This window comes from Lampetra fluviatilis, chromosome 34, assembly GCF_964198595.1.
Source record: "Lampetra fluviatilis chromosome 34, kcLamFluv1.1, whole genome shotgun sequence".
Lineage (NCBI taxonomy): Eukaryota > Metazoa > Chordata > Hyperoartia > Petromyzontiformes > Petromyzontidae > Lampetra > Lampetra fluviatilis.
Genome location: NC_136308.1, coordinates 2,806,316 through 2,823,292, shown reverse-complemented (window position 1 = coordinate 2,823,292; position 16,977 = coordinate 2,806,316). Strand labels below are relative to the sequence as shown.

Here is a 16,977-nt window from a genome sequence, read left to right as displayed (position 1 = left end):
GGGCAACACTTCCTCACCCGCTCTACATCAGCGTGGTGTTTGTCGAGTGGCATTAGAATTTAGCCAAATCAAGCTGTGAGCAGCGGCTCTCAATGCAGGATAACTCAGTTTAATCACTGCATGGAATCGCAGCCAGGATTTCTGCTGTTCTAAATTAGTACTTGGAACTCTGTACCACATACCTCAAGGGTAGCTTAAATAATTCCTGCTGGTGAGATATAAGTCTGGAAGGCTGATAGCTTAAAAAATACTGTATATTATGCTTACATTGCGGTCTAGAATAGGTGACTTATTTAAATGAATACAGAGTTAAGGTTGCGTACTGTGATTGTCCATCTCAGTTACGATGTAAACTTTGAAATTGTTAATACAGAAAAGTGGCAAAATTCCCCCAAAATTGTTTATTTAATTGTCGAATGATAACATGGCCTTATTTCAATCGAGGTTCCTACTAGGTGTCTGGCCAATTCCTGTTTCAGAATTATAATTTTTTTGGAGAAAACCAGAGCATTGAAAAGAAAGAAAAAAGAAACAAGACCTATAGGGAAACAAGTCAAAAGCAATTGAGGCTGACTTGTAAAAGACGCGATAATGATGGACATCATCCATACGTACAGTCAATTATTGCCTTGCGGTGACATGGCTAATGGTGGATCCGGGAGAGCTCGGGGCTCCTTGCGGCGGCAAACGTCCGAGGCAGGCGCCGCTAATGCGAGGTGGGCAGCTTGCTCATTGGTGAGAGCGTGGAATCGGCACTGCTGAGATCTTGGCTCGAGTTTGAGCAGCCACCCGAAATTACAACCGGGTTTTCACAATTAGTTGACTGCACAAACAACCAATCGCATTAAATTTGATTTTCAATAAATTTGGCAAAGCTGTAGTTCTGCATATATAGGTATGAAAAAAAACCACTCTATGGCTGCTATGTGACGAACATTTCATCCTCCAGCAGAGTACGTGAAAGAGTAGGCCACCTTGTCAAAAGTAGTTCCTTGATGATAATTGTTTTTTTACCCTTTTATCTGGCAACAAAACTGACACCTTATTTACAAGGAGTCATGTTTGCATTGACCACAATACCTGCAGGCCTCATCTGGTCCAACACCATGTGAGACTTGGCTCTAAAGAAAGCTGTCTCGGGTGTGGACCAATCAATTTCAAGGACAGTGCATACATTATCAGAGTTATGTTTTTTGTATGCATTACGACTGCAGGTATTGTGGTCAATGCAAACATGACTCCTTGTAAAAAAGGTGTCAGTTTTGTTGCCAGATAAAAGGGTACAAAACCAATGATCATATTTTGTTACTGGCAAATGAGGTTCCAATGGTAGTTCCTTGATATCACCTTCCACAGGCCATTCTCGAACACAGGTTGATGCACTGCCCCATAGAGTTACGAATGGACGATCAGTCTCCTGATGTGGAAGCGAAAGCACGGCTTGGAGGACAAGTGCGGTTGAAAAGACAAAAGGAGATGGCAAAGAAAGATAACAAAACTAACAAGCAGCAAGGAGACTGGGTCTGTATTTCCTCCACGTACCAAGAAGGACACTCTCCGCACAGCAGTAGTCGAGCAGCTCGGAGCCACCCCAGATGCGAGCGGTGCGCTTCATGACCCTGTCGAACAAACCTTCGGACGTCTTCTCTCCTCGCACGTTCAGCATCATGCCCTGCCTGTCAAGCGAGATGGCGGGGGGCTGCTCATGAACTATGTAATCCGGCAACGGAACAACGTGGAAATGTGAATGGATTATTTTGGGCGCCCGAAAAAAAATTACAGCCCGGAGGTTGATTGGTTTCACTCATAGGGCAGGGTGAACTTTCAAGTTTTAAATTGCTTTAACATCTCTTGCTGACAAATACAAACCCGCACGGCCCCCATCATTAATGAACCAAGTAATTGGCCTTCCGTGGAGTTTGATGCTCAAGCAGGTAGAATAAATCTGGCAAAGCTCACGACCATGTTCTCATACTTTTTATACACAAAAGGCTCACTAAATTTCAATAGAGCTTTATTGATTTTAATGCTAAACCATACAGGCTTCATTGCTGGAGAGAATGTTTACGTGTCCAATGACGCTGGAATAAAGCATACCAATACATGCAATCAATATCCATACCAAAAAGTGAGTTAAAAACTTGACATCCCTGGCAATAACTTGATATTTACCTTTACTGTATTGTTTTGCACTCAATTGAGTCTCATGGTCTATTGGGTTTTCGAAATACGTACGGAAAATTGGATGAATTTGCCCAATAACTTCCAATGTGCCTTGGTAACGCAGCATATGCGCATTACATAAATGGACTTAGGAACTGCAATAAGCTTCAACAGGGTGCATTATGTCTCGGGCCGTCTAAACAACTTACCGCACACACAAAACTCTCAGTCACCCACACTTTAATTAAATAGCATAATGTGCAACTGTGCGTGCAACGGTTAACGTGATAAGAGCACACACAGGCAACTCACGATGGCAATTACAGCATCACTTCCTGCACAAGTAGAATGTTGTGGTCAGGAGCACAAAGCAAACACGCCAGTTAATGGGACAAGAGCAAACAAATTAAATATTTACGCCGTCCGTGTCAGCTGCAAGCTATTTTAAACCCCGGGAGTTTCATATAATAGAACGATTGCTTTCAGAAAAAAAGGGAGGCATTTGACCCAGATTCTGCACTGCACAGAATGTTTTCCCCATTTTTCACGTGCGTCTCCAACTTAACGCACGGACGCGTGACGCGTTTTGACACAACGCCTCGCCGCTATTTGTTGTTCGGGGATTTTCGAGTGAAAATTATGACGCCCACCTGTACATAAATTCCACGATGGGACACCGGTTGTGGAATCCAACCACTTGAATAACGTCACCAAAGCGATATCTGGGAAAGTAGAAAAGAGAAAATCGGTTTCAGGCATCTGCTGGGAGAGACAAACGACACGGATGAGTATTGCTTACTTTCCCTGAGGATAACAAATTATTATGATTGCCTGACAGACATGGACGGAGGAAGAGCAGCACAGACTTCATACGTGCGTTCATGCGTGCGTGTGGTGCAGTGGTTAGCGCTAGCTGTGCTACGAACCCGGTGACCCGAGTTCGATTCCCACTCACAACCGATGACAGTCGCGAATATTTAAAGCAGATCAGGGCTTCCCCTAGATCGATTCAGCCTTAAATGAGTACCTGGTGTGTTGAGACAAAAGGGGCCAGGCGTGTCCAATTTTGAAAATTTACTCACAAATTACTCAATCGGGATTACACGCAGCAGCAATCATCGAACCTGACTCGGAGACTAAAGCCGACTTCCAATTCACCTGGTGCCACACTGGGACAGCTGCCATCTGGGGGCCAGTCCCCCTAGGCTACAAACAAGAAATTGCGCTAAAAAGACATTTAGTTACATTATGGGCGCAATATAAAAGCGAGTGTTATTGTGATTTTATTCATCATGAACATATAACCGGAATGAAATGGTAGTGGCTTTGTTTGTTTATTAACATTTTTTCCACCAGATGGGCACGTGTCATAGGCTCATTCAGTGTCCCAGAAGGCATGGTCTGCTGGTGGACCATTACGTGTTGCCATATCGTGTCAGTTACCAATAAATGCACGTGCATGCATCACCTGAGACTGCAACAACAGAGGCACCAGGGTTTGTAACACCTCGAGACTGGAACTACAAGCCACTACTATTATCGCAATGTATCTTTACAATGGGCTAATTTTTTACACACACAACGGAGATAGCACGCGCCACAGAAAATGTGACACACTTTAGCAGACCTCAATTCTGTTTCCCCCAATGCAAAAACGTTATTCCAGGCCAATTTTAACCGGCAGCCTTTGTCAGGCCGGTTAAACAAATGCTTCCGGGTAGCCAAATGTTACTGGCAAGGGTGCTCCATATATACGATGGGGCTTTGTTGAAAGTAAAAAAAGCAACATTGTACACACACTCATTATGCATTGTTGTGGAGCATTGTAGGAAAGAGCATTTTCAGACATGTCTCTACGCATAAATAATTGCCATTGATTAAACAAATGCTGCTGGGTGATATTGGTTTGGAAAGTCAATAGGCTGATGACTAAAACATATTTTACACGCATGTGTAGATGCTTATATACGTTATTACCCAGGAATCTTCTAGAAAGATCCATAATGAGCTTATACAGAAAGAGGCATTATACGACTGTCCTTTGTCATCAGGGCCAGACGATGCCTGATTTTTTATCTTCCACGAAATTCATGATCCACCCTAAACCGCATCCGCACAAACCCTAGCAGATGCAGATACCTGATGCACAAATGGGAAATTAAAAGTTATCCAGTAGCGAATGACTGTGGTCATCCAGAACAGACCGTACAACGTTTCACGACGCAATGCCCCGATCCCCAAAAATACGAAGGAGACATCACTGCGGCACAACGCCGCTGCTCCCGACGCGGTTATCTGGGCTTGACCACGTGACTGTGAAATTGTAGTCGTTGCTCTGCATCTACATCAGAGCCGTACGAAAGAATAATAAGAAGGGCCAACACTGACCGGTAGAGGCCTGAGCCATTCGTGAGCACCAGCTCGTAGACCTGCCCCTCCTGCACCTCCTCCATGAGCAGCGTGCCCGGCTGCTCCTGCCCGGCGTGCTGCACGGGGATGAACTCGCACACCATGGAACGGGGACACAGCAGGTAGCGCCTTTCCCGACGCTCCGGCCACAGGTTCACCCCGATCAGACCTGCGGTGACCGAGGGTAACGGCGAGATCGCACGACAAAAAAAAACAAAGGGAAAAAAAGAGCATTGAGGTGGAGCTCATCCACAAACCTTGAGCCGTGATGGAAGTTCTCCATTTCTATGGCAGGGGCAAGTCTCTCCATAGGACAACCACTGTTGACTTATGCGCAAAGTGGGACGAGTTTTTATCGAGCCCAGAGAGATGATGGGGTGAGTCGACCCCACCCCCCTCTAGCCAGGATTCAAACTCGCGGAGTTCCGATTGCGAGCCGCCCGCTCTTCCGCTTAACCACCTGGCCCAGTTTGTGTAATATCAATGATGAATATAATGGCATCGGCTTCTCGTGAGCCTCCGTTTAACTCTCTCATGCCTGAATCAGTTAACGGCACGCCCAAAAATACGTTGCACACTTCTCGCATGATGCGGCGAACACTCAAATTCCACCGTTCGCCGCCACCACCACCACGGCGAAGCCTTACTATGCCCAGTGTCTCTGGTCACAATGTCCTCCACTGGGTTGCAACACTGAATATACGGTGACCAGCACAGAGGACTGCACGTGCCGAAGGTTTTGAGGCGCTGTGGCTGTAATGTCAATAAACAGGAGCGGTCCACCAGAGCGGACACGGTGCACGAGCACGTCAAGAGCGAAACATGTTCATTATTGAGAACACATAATTTTTATTGCGTCAAAAAAAACCCAGCAAATCATTAAAGACGAGTGAAATTTAAAACAGTGGCACTGTAGCCAATGAGGTGGGTCATATAAAATGTTGCGTCATCTGAGGCAGGGAATTGAACCCACATCCTGCGCTGCATGAAATTCGGCCTCTATCCCCTCGGCTACAATGCCTCCACACGGTGCGATGTTTGCTATTCGACTGAGACGCATGCGTTTCCTCTGCCTAAGTTTTATGCAATTTTAACTTTACTCCTCGATCTATTTCACGTATTTATTTTGAGTGATTTGCTTACCTTTTCTGTGCATTGCACTCCTATCGCGTTTTTGTATTGTATGTTGTAACTTTCTGACCCGCCCCTACTGGGCATTTTTGAAAAAGAAGAGCTTCATAGCTCATCGAATTTTACCAGGAAAAATAACAAATTCTGATTCTAAAGCCTCGCCCAGTGGGCCTTGAACCCCCATCGCCCTTCACGCCCACTCCATCCCTGCTAAGAAGTTAAGTTCATCTCCTCCCCCCCACTGCCAACGGTCCATGGTTACTTTGGAACAGACCTCCAATAGTCTCACTAGCTGCCACCCCTCCCGCACGAACAACACGGAGTTGCTGTGATGCTCACCCTCCGTGGCTCCGTACAGAGGTGAGTAGAGGGGCACTCCCCGGCAGTAGTGGTTCTCCAGGGCCCGGCCGTATGGCTCGTTGGAGCCGGAGTCTACGGCCAGCACCAAGTTGAGGTGCGGCCAGATCCTGCGGGCGATGCCGTCGAATCCGCCGGCAAACGCCCGACGCAGCTCCTCAGCACGCGCCCGATCCGGCCTGAGTAGGGCATTCAGCGAGGAGCGTACATCGTCTGGAAGGTCGATGTTGGGGCTCACCTGTTGGAAAAGTGCAACGGAGTGGTGTGGTGGTGCGGTGTGGGGGGTCGAGGGTCAGAGGTGGGTGATGGTCACAGGTCACACCGAGGGTCGGTGTCTGCGGCATGGTGCTCGACGTGGCAGCTTCGAGGAGAAGCTCCCAGCGAGCGCCCGGCCAAACGTCACGCCTCACGGCACGAACCGGGAACGCATCAGAGCTCCAGAACGCAACCGCGCAAAACCAACGGTAACGGGCGCCCCGGTGGCGAGATGTTCGTCCCAACCCTGACACCTGTATATGTGGAGTTTGTGTGTCTCTCTCTCCCTGTGGTCGCGTAGATTTTTCTCCGGGTCCTCCGGCTTTTCCCACCACATCTAGATTCAACGTGCGCTTAGAGTATTTGGCTGTTGATGATAAGCCACTTCTCATTTGGGGCGATCATTTGTGATAGCCAGGTCGCTTCTGCAAAAGAGCTATATAACTCAGTGGCGCCTTACCTGATACAAAAAAAAAACATATATATAAAATAAAATTTAAAAAAAACCTTACCCGGCCCAGCTCGATGTCTTCAGCCAACGAGCGCTGCCACCGCATCTCCAGCGCGGAGAAGGCGTGGTACACGAGCGATGCGAAGTTCGCCTCCAACGAGCCCAGGCGGCGGTCACGCAGCGCGAACAGCATGTGCACGTAGAGGGCCTCCCGCTCGCTCGCGATGGCGAAGGCGCACCCCGGGGTGGAGTAGATGCCCAGGAGTCCCTTGCTGCTGTCCGGCGACGAGGAGTTGGGTCCCACGGGGATGCCGGCCTCCGACGAACGCCAGCGCGGCATGTAAAAAAACTTCGCCACCTTCTGGAGGTTCCTGGCTTCGGGGTACGTGTCGAACATGACGCACAGGATGACGGCGACTCCCTGCGATGATAAAAACAACAAACAACAAACAACAACAACGACGACGATGGTGACAACAATGTAGTCATATGACAGAAGCCTCAAACGTAATGCGTATTTATTTTCTCAAGAAAAGTTTCACTGAACGAATGATATGCATATATTCATCATAACGGTTTCTGAGTTAGATCGCGTTATTTATAAATGTGTCGCAACCCTTCACCACCTGACACGGCCAATCAGTAAAAAAATGTGTCACGTTGACAAAAGACAAATAGTGCACTACTTTAGCCCACCGGTGTGTTGAAGAGTGAATCCACAACATTTACAATTTTTGAGTACGAAGTTTCTATGCTAATTACATCCAGCATCATCGGGCAATTTGCCAGAATAGTGAAGCCCTTCACCTGATCCCGGTCTTAAATAGAGCAGCATCAAGGTGACGTCATCATTTAACCCAATCAGATGCCTCTGATCTCTGCATCTGATTGTGTGGGCTAAAGCAGTGAACTATTTGTCTTTTGTCAACATGACACATTTTTTACTGATTGGCCGTGTCGGGTGGTGGAGGGTTGCGACACATTTATAAATAACGCGATCTAAACCCAAAACCCCTTATTATGAATAATATTCGTCGCGAAAGCCTACGTGTTAAACTGATATGCATATATATGGCTACTTCTCAACATTGTCTTCACCTAAGTAAATGAACAAACACATTTCTGTGTTGATAGAAGTGTCTGTCTATTTGGCATTGAACGATAACAAAATTAATCAAATTTGAGCCCCTGTCAAAATATTGCAAATGTAAAAACTGTATAGCTGTACAATGTGGTGCCTAAATAAATAATTTTGATTGGTATAAATAAACACATTCACTCGAATTATTCATCATATCAAGGTAGGCCTCTCTGCCAACTCATCGCCACGCAGGCTGGTGTGTCACACACAGACACACATGTTAACTCCATCTATACACGATCCACCGATCCCGCGCTAAGGGGCTGTCCATAAATGACGTCACACACCTGGGGGGGGGGGGGAGTCAGACATTTGTGACGATGTGTGACGAGGGGGGGGTTTGAGAAATGTGACGTCACATCAAAATGCGTAACTTTAAATAAATATAGACAACACGTTTTACGTAATTAAATAGACTTTTTAATAAATGTTTTCTCCTACAACACCAGAGTGCAGTGGCACATTAAATAAGCACTACAATGACAATAGTTTAAAGCGATTTGAAGCATGATTTGTGACATCATATTTGAGGGGGGGGGTCTGACTTTTTGTGACGCCGTGTGACAAGGGGGGGGGGTCAAAAATCGTCCAAAATCACGTGACGTCATTAATGGACGGCCCCTGACGCTCCTACAGCAGCCACCCGACCTGGAGGAAGAACTCCCGCAGGGTGGAGGGCAGGCTGAGCAGCATGTTGCAGTGGCCCGATGTGCCGGACGTGAGGGCCAGGATCGACGGCTGCTGAGATGTGAGGACTCCCATCTCACCACACGCCACCCGCTCCACATACGCCCGGTAGTGATCATACCTGCGGCAGCAGCAGCAGGCAGCAGCAAGCAGCAGCAAGCAGCAGCAAGCGGCCGCAGAAAGTAGCCACAGCAAGCAGCAGGCAGCAGCAGGTAGCAGCGGGTAACAGCAGGCAGCATCAGACAGCGCCAGCCAGCAGCAGCCAGCAGCAGCAGTCAGCAGCAAGCAGCAATGGCGGGCAGAAGGCAGCAGTAGCAGCAGGCAGCAGTAGCAGCAGGCAGCAATAGCAGCAGGCAGCAAAAGCAAGGTGATTGCCCAGCATGTAATTTTATTCATAGATTCATCATCATGAAGACGATGCACAACAATCCGTTAGCAATGTACTTTGTTAGGCGTGTAACGATGCATCGATGCATTGATTGAAATTGATCATTGTGGTTGTGATACACAGACTGGAACGTTTGTGTGGGAATCAATTACAGTATGCAAATTACTGGATATTATAAAATGATTATGTTGCATTCAGGATAAAATGTAGCTCATATCACAAAAAAGTTCAGAAAGTGCAATGTTAAAAGTGCTTACTAAGTAGCTATTATTAACTGTTATATATAAGAACATTCAAAAGTATGAAAATGTAATAATCTAGGTACCCTTTGCAGACTCGCAGACTCGCAGATTTCATGGGGGGGGGGTCCTGGTTTTAGGATGTTGGCCAATTCCGATTTGAGCCTTTCTGCAAGTGGTTTGACAACTAGAATACGTGAACAAAATCCACACTATGAGAGAATAATCCTCAATAACTAAAGAGATGGGTTAGCAACCAACGTGCCTGTCCTGTTCTGCGAGAGGGACGAGTCAAAATAGAGGTGGACCAGATTCATTAAAACAAAAGCTGAAAACAAACATGGCCAGGTATGGAATACGGTTCACAAAGTCGTGACATAGTGGTTATCAGGCTGCGCTATGAAACACGTCACCCAAGTTCGATTCCTGGCCACAGCTAACATCAATGGCGAGTGATACGCAAACCGGTTTGACCCTCCCCCCCGTTCTTCGCCAACCTGGACTGACTAGCATGGTGAAGTATGGTAAAAATAATAACCCAACAGCGACATGGCATGGGAGGCCTTCATCCACTGGTGGTTGGAGAATAACTGGAATTAATTGCGTCCATAACTAAGATGCTGCCACGGTGTGGTTACCAATGAGTTTAGAATACCAAAAAAGCCAGAGATCTCCTCCATAGAGATGTAACTTGTTGAGGCGAAGTGTCGTTAGCAAGCACCTATGATGAGCAGCACCTATGAAGAAACTGTGAACAAGGGGATGGTGCGGCCAGAAGTACGCAAGGCCCCCTTTGTCTCCCCAGTGGTGAGTCGACCTAGCGGGTGTCCAGAAGTTATTCTCTTACCACAAGCCATTGATTTTAGCAGTGGTCAGTGATTGAACTCGAGCCGCCGGGTTCGCAGCATAGTGAGTTAGCCATTGCGCCACCCGTGTTCATCAGCTGAATACCACATGACTCACTGTCCATAATAAGTTGCGTTAGTCATGTCCATTACACAGGTAACACATTAATGGAAATAACAATCTGCAGTCCACCCGAATCATGAGGTGTTCGTTAACAGGCGGTGACTGTGAAACGCCTTGAGATAAATACTTAAACAGCATTTTACTTTCTGTACCCCAACCTTGGCCAATGTTTTAAGGAAAGTTTTTTTTTTAGACTTGACAGATGACCTGGCTCTCTCGTCGTGGAATAACACACTTGATGGAGCATGTGACATTCTGTGCCCAAGGGGACAATTTTCAATTGGATTCTTTGCATGCGCCGTGCACGTCGGGGCCATGCCCGCTAGCATCAGGGAGGCTGAATTAATGCGCACCTGCAAAGAGACAACGCTAACGAGCGCAAATTACTTGGGCGAAACGCTCACACGCTGCTCAAAAGTAGTTTCGCAAGATGGGCGCAAAAAGGCGGGCGAGAAAAATGGGCATTTGAGTCATTTACTCAGCTGTCAATCAAGCAGAGGAGCAAGGCGGTGTAATTTCTACTGCGCCACATGCACATTTGGATGCTAGATTACAGTACATTGCCCCATCGCTTACACCGCAGTCGGCCGGATGCCCATTTGGGCCATTCAATGGGTGAGTTATATTACTGAGAGCAAAGACGAGAGTGGTTTGGAGGATAACAAGAGTCGAGGAAAAGTGTCAGGTTTGGGATCCGGGATGAGGCATTGTGCCAGGGGCTCTCTTCTCTGCATGTGGGAACTTTCAAATGTGAAAGCTGCGACGCAGTATCGAGTGGAGCGCGCCCGACAAATTAAAAGGATCTGTTACAGATGCTATGGTTGTTGAGTGAAAATGATAAGGCTCATTCTACCTCTATGGCCTCTCTATGTTGCTGTGAAGAAGGGTCATTGTCTGAAATGTCACCTATTAAACATATTTTTTCTTTTTAAGGCCACAGCGTTATTATACTTTTTTTTGCGTGACTCATTAAGAACATGCTTTTGGGATAAGCATCTCCAAATATACCGAGCAATTTCTTCAGTTGCTAGAATTGAACCTGTATTTTTAAATCACATGAACGTCCGTTAACACGCGCCGATTTGTTTTTTGCAGTGTCCGCTGTATAATATGTAACTTAGCTGAGTGTACACGTGCGGTTCAACTCGCGCAGCATGGACAAAGACGAGCGAGGAGGCAAAATCAAATGCCCTTGATCGTTAGCTGCTCGAGAAAACAGCTGTCTTACTGAGGGTCAACAGCTGGAGTGACAGAGGCTTTCTGTTGTTTCCGTCACATGCCGTTCAGTGGACAGAGCAGAGCAACCCCATTAAACCATCACGTGATATACACAGCCACGCACAAACTGTGGGCACAAGGGAATAAACAAAATTAAAGGTGACGCAACATTGCTTCTATAATTGCCACACAATTTAGATGATTGACCAAGTCAATGTCAGACACTGAACATTGACCAAGGTCCTATAATGCAATTTATGGGCAGTGGCCCCTTTTATGAGTGCAAAAATATGGTCAGCGTTCAGAGCTGACCTTGAATGTCAGCAAGATATATACTTAGTCCTATAATACACAATGAAGACATCAACATTGTGTGTTGATGGAGATTCATCTATGGTGGTGGGATCAGGTTTGAAACTGCCGTTAAATGACACCTGGTTGGGGAATGTCCACTCAGAGCCATAAACCAGCACAACTGCCCAGGAAGTTAAAGGACCTTTTAAATCAAATAGAATTATTAATTCATTTGACATTTTCACCATTATTATCGTACAAGGCTATCACAAAGGGACTATATTTCACATACACTGTCTGCCATAGTGTTCAGGTCAGAGGCGATGTTGCCATGTGTACTCCCAATTGAGTAATCTGCAGAAAATGTTTGAACTTAGCAAATGTAGACGACGACGCCAGCACAAATGTCTTACTCTCTCACGTCACAGGAGCTGTCACGTTCATTGCAAAGCCACGCGGGGCGTATTTATGGTTAACGCACTCGCGACGTTAACCCGGTCGACTGTGAGGCTAGAACTCTGATCGTCTGGAACAAGCAGAACACACCCTTGCACTGGATGTCCTTAGATTCAGAGTCATGGGAATAAACGGATGAGTGGCAAAGGAGCCAGAACTGAAGAATTGCCTAGGCTGTGTGGGCCTACATTGAGATGTCTGGCCACATTCACGACTGAGCGATTATCAGAATCAGAATCTGTATTTGTACTGGAGGAATTTGATGAGCTATAAAGCTCTTTAACACAGATGTCCAGTAGGGGGCGGGTAAGAATGTTACAACAACTAAAAATAAAAAAAATACCAAGTATAGGAAAGGTAAATTAATCACTTAAAATATATATTACCAGGTAAAGCCCACTGAAGTATTAATTCATTTGTCAAACGCGACCTGGCCACAAATGATAGCTCAACAAAGTGGCTTATCGTGTGGATATTTATAACAGCAAAATAATCTCACTGTACGTTTCTAAATGTGGAAAAAAGTGGAGTCCCCATAGAAGTCCCCGTGCAGGTGACAACCGATGGAGATTAACCCACTTGCTGTACTGTCATCTCTTGGAGATCCAGTGTAAGGCGACCTTGACAGCCATACCCTGTGATCCACCAATTCTTGGCTCCACAATACTGGGTTACAGGTGTGCGCCACTACTGCCTACGATGTGTTATTCCCCTGGCAGCACAAACAATAGTAATTCCAATTCTCAGGTTTTTTCGGTAAAGTCACGTAGGTAAAACATTAAAAGTAATGAAACTAAAATAAAACAAAACAAAAATAAAAATAAAATTCACGACGTTTCGGAGGCAACACAAACGTCGTGAATTTTATTTTTATTTTTGTTTTGTTTTATTTTACTTTCATTACTTTTAATGTTTTACCTACGTGACTTTACCGAAAAAACCTGAGAATATGAATCATTGCAGTCACGAAAGCTTCAAATCTAGAAATAGTAATTCCATTTATATGGCGCTTTTCATCAAGAATCTCAAAGCGCTGTACAGGAAGCAGCAGCAGACACGCGTACAAATACTCATATTATTAATACATTTTAAGAATCCATTTACTAAATTAACTCAAAGCTTAATGTGCAGAAGTGTATAAATAGGTTTTAAGACGCAAATAAAAAAAAATGTCCACAGACTCTGAGATCTCTGATATCTCGTAGAAGAGCATTCCACAGCCTGGGGGCTACACGGGGAAAAATCTCGGTCACCCATAGAACGAAGCCTCGGCCTGGCAATGCAGAGAAGATCTACATCCCCAGATCTTAGGGACCATGAGGAGACGTGTGAGTGCGGCATAGCAATACATTTTAGCGGCGCAACGGAACTAGGTATAAAAACAGCAGAAATTAAACCCTTCAGGTCTGTTAAATATATTTGAATCTACTGGCCAAAAAATATCACTTTTACTGAATATAAGACGACCATTTTCGAATTGAGTTCAGTTATTTGTTAGTTGAACCGAGGTAGTGTCAACCATTTTTTTGTTACAAATGCAACAAAGCCAATCAATTCAATGCATACACATGGAGGGACATGCCATCACATATCTAAAAGAAGAATACGTTTGCAGGGTTAGGATGCAAGGTTTAATGAACAGATTACCCATGGAGCGAGGAATTGCAAAGCCACCACCAGTGAAAGGAATATTGACAGGTCTGCATGGAGTATTCAAAATTTAATATGAGGTGTTTTCCTGTTAAGAGCTGATAAATGTCATTCACAGACAGTTGGCTCCAATCCTGTTTGTTTAGCTCTGCCAGATTCTCAATTATTAGCACTTGAAATGTCACATGGCCAGCATTTATTGACGGCTAAAAACACACACGCGCGCGCGCGCATGAACACACACACGAAAACCCTCAGAGATTACCGATCTCCCTGCTAATTTGAGAAATGTGAGTTTTGCTGACCAAACTCTGTTGTTTTCACTCAGGTATTTTCATTTACAAGGCTATTGTCCACAGATACGTCTCACCTGTTATTACCATTAGACAATCCAAAAAAATGCAACGCGCATCTGATTGCCTGGTAATAGTTATCAGATTTTGCACACAATTTGGATAAAAAGCATTTAATGGAGTTGCACCAAAGTTTTGGAACCACCTCGTGTCATCTCTTGGAATCTCCATTTTGCCACCTCTCTCCTCATTTCAATGGACTCGATTTACTAGATTGAAGACTAATTTCTTCAGAACTGCTTTTTGTGTTCAGTTTGTTGTCCTTCCCCCGCACCTCCGATGAGCATGGCTGGTCTACGTACGGTGTGAAAGAAGTTAAACATTTCTAGATTTAATAACCAAGAGGAAACTACATTTTTTCCCACTTTAATAGACTCGACAAGGAGCGTGGCCAAGTGAAATCCACGGACTAAGACTCGAATTAAAATGCAATTCTACAGGTTGCTGACGAAGGCCACGCATAAAATAAACGTGCAGATGTATATATATATATTTCTAAATGCTAACAAAGAGCGGCGCGTGCACCTGGTGAGTGGGTGCCTCTCCCTCAGCTCCCGACGGCTGCGTACGGAGTCGAGGCCGTGCTGACGCCCGTACGCCGTGCCGCCGTTGCGCTGCAGCCGAGCGAGCAGCGTCTCCTCCTGCGCCGTGGCCACGTCCTTGGTGTCCGCCTCCAGCTTCGTGCGCTGCCACCTCCCCAGCCTGTGGGTGCACGGGCAATTGTCCGTCCGCGTGTTCGTCCGCTCAGTCACTCCTGCGGCAGTGTGCCGATAATCCAGAACTTTGGAAGCGAGTTAAATTTCGATTTAAAGCTTTCGTGACTGCAGGGATTCATCTTCTTGGTTCTTTCTGTAAAGTCACGTAGAAGGGAAATAATGAAATAAAAAAATAAAACATAATAAAATAATTCTCACGACGTTTTGGCTGCTTGCGTTGTGGCCGAAACGTCGTGAGAATTATTTTATTATGTTTTATTTTTATTATTTTATTATTTCCCTTCTACGTGACTTTACCGAAAGAACCAAGAAGATTTGTAAGCGAGGGTTGGTGGATCGTACAATCTTTCAAAACTCCCTCGAGGTCGTCATCTCCCGGGCTCGCCAGGGTGTGGCAGTACCACCACAAGCGGATTCACTTCCATCTGTACTCCACAAGTATGGAGATTAAGTGGCGAGCGGTTACCCGCCTCGGATTGCGGGGCCCAGGAGAGCCGTTAGTGTGGGCCACCATAACTGGGATACGCCGCTAATCCGACTGAACTTGGGTGCGACAAATGGGAGATTTGTCGGTGTGGAGCCACCTGGCACTGGCCATCTTGAGATACCATTCACAAACAAGTCATGACTTCTTCATGGTTCTTTTGGTAAAGTCACGTAGAATGGAAATAATAAAATAATAATAATAAAACATAATAAAATAATTCTCACAACGTTTCGGCCACAACGCAAGCAGCCGTCCTCAGGTGGAGAACAGGTCTGTCGAAAAGACAGAGTCTGAATGACACACCCCAGGCTTGGAGCGACAATTTAAGCTGTAGTACTAATCGCATATCTGCATTTCCAATAAATATGCTAAATTTCTCTTGATATGCAAATTATTTTGTCAAGGCGGTCTTCCCCCACTCCATCCCAGCTTAAATAGTCGCTCCAAGCCTGGAGCGACTATTTAACCTGTTCTCCACCTGAGGACAGCTGCTTGCGTTGTGGCCGAAACGTCGTGAGAATGTTTTTATTATGTTTTATTTTTATTATTTTATTATTTCCATTCTACGTGACTTTACCGAAAGAACCCAGAAGATGAATCCCTGCAGTCCCGAAAGCTTTAAATCGAAATTTAAGTCATGACTTGTACGTATATACATATGCAGCCCGTTTGTCTAGCCGCTGCTGGATGAGGGCCTCCCCATGCTGTGCAGGGAGTGGGGGTCATGTGATCATACTTCACCGATTAAGGTGGGGCGCATACAGAACTACAGATTTTGCTGTGCTGCCCAACACTGCTCCACAACACCTGTTACTCCACGGAGTTCACCCATCCACGCACTATCTAGGTTCACACCAGCTTCGCTTCTCAAGATTGATGAGATCAAACACATTCTGGGTGATTTAGTCATAGCTATAACTCACATACCCATTAATGTGTGTATCTGTGCAGTCTAAATAAGAAACCACATTTCATGAAAGAAAATATATGAACTGCGTGATGAACCAAATCGAAGCAGAGTTTACTAGTGCTTGCTTAAAATCCTATAATCCTTGAGTTTAACCTTTGAGGTGGAATTTAGTAAATTGGTGTGGACTCGAGTCATGTGACTTGGACTCGAGTCAGACTCGAGTCATGAATTTGATGACTTGCGACTCGACTTGGACTTGCATAACAATTACTTTGTCCCACCTATGAGATGTGGACTCGAGTCATGTGACTTGGACTCGAGTCAGACTCGAGTCATGAATTTGATGACTTGCGACTCGACTTGGACTTGCATAACAATGACTTTGTCCCACCTCTGGAATTTACCCACATTACCACTAAACCACCCACACCCTCACAGATAAATCTTCCTAAGCACTGTTTGGGATTCATTATCATATACAAGCAGAATAGATAACACACAATACACTTCCTTCGAATATATATCCCTCCACATAAAACGTTAAATCATTCTTTAAACATACTATCGGTCACATGGCCTTCTGAGAGTGATGTTTTTTGTTGTTCTTCCCAACAGCATTGGTTTAAGAAAAGCAAACTCTGAACCAGTTTCATCAGCAGAGTGAGGCTTGCTGACAACAATGCTATTGCACTGCCAGATATTT

General features: G+C 45.4%; 1 protein-coding gene across 3 annotated transcripts in view; it reads right to left on the bottom strand.

Moving 5' to 3' along the window:
• Positions 1-16,977, bottom strand: part of GHDC (GH3 domain containing) — a 36,095-nt gene that overhangs the window by 8,369 nt on the left and 10,749 nt on the right. For all 3 annotated transcript variants that reach the window (XM_078872302.1, XM_078872304.1, XM_078872303.1), the window contains exons 3-9: positions 14,687-14,863; positions 8,556-8,715; positions 6,828-7,187; positions 6,043-6,298; positions 4,552-4,741; positions 2,814-2,885; positions 1,543-1,676 (exon numbers count right to left, since the gene is read on the bottom strand). In XM_078872302.1, coding sequence (XP_078728428.1) covers positions 1,543-1,676; positions 2,814-2,885; positions 4,552-4,741; positions 6,043-6,298; positions 6,828-7,187; positions 8,556-8,715; positions 14,687-14,863 — 1,349 coding nt within the window. The remainder of the gene's footprint in view (positions 1-1,542; positions 1,677-2,813; positions 2,886-4,551; positions 4,742-6,042; positions 6,299-6,827; positions 7,188-8,555; positions 8,716-14,686; positions 14,864-16,977) is intronic.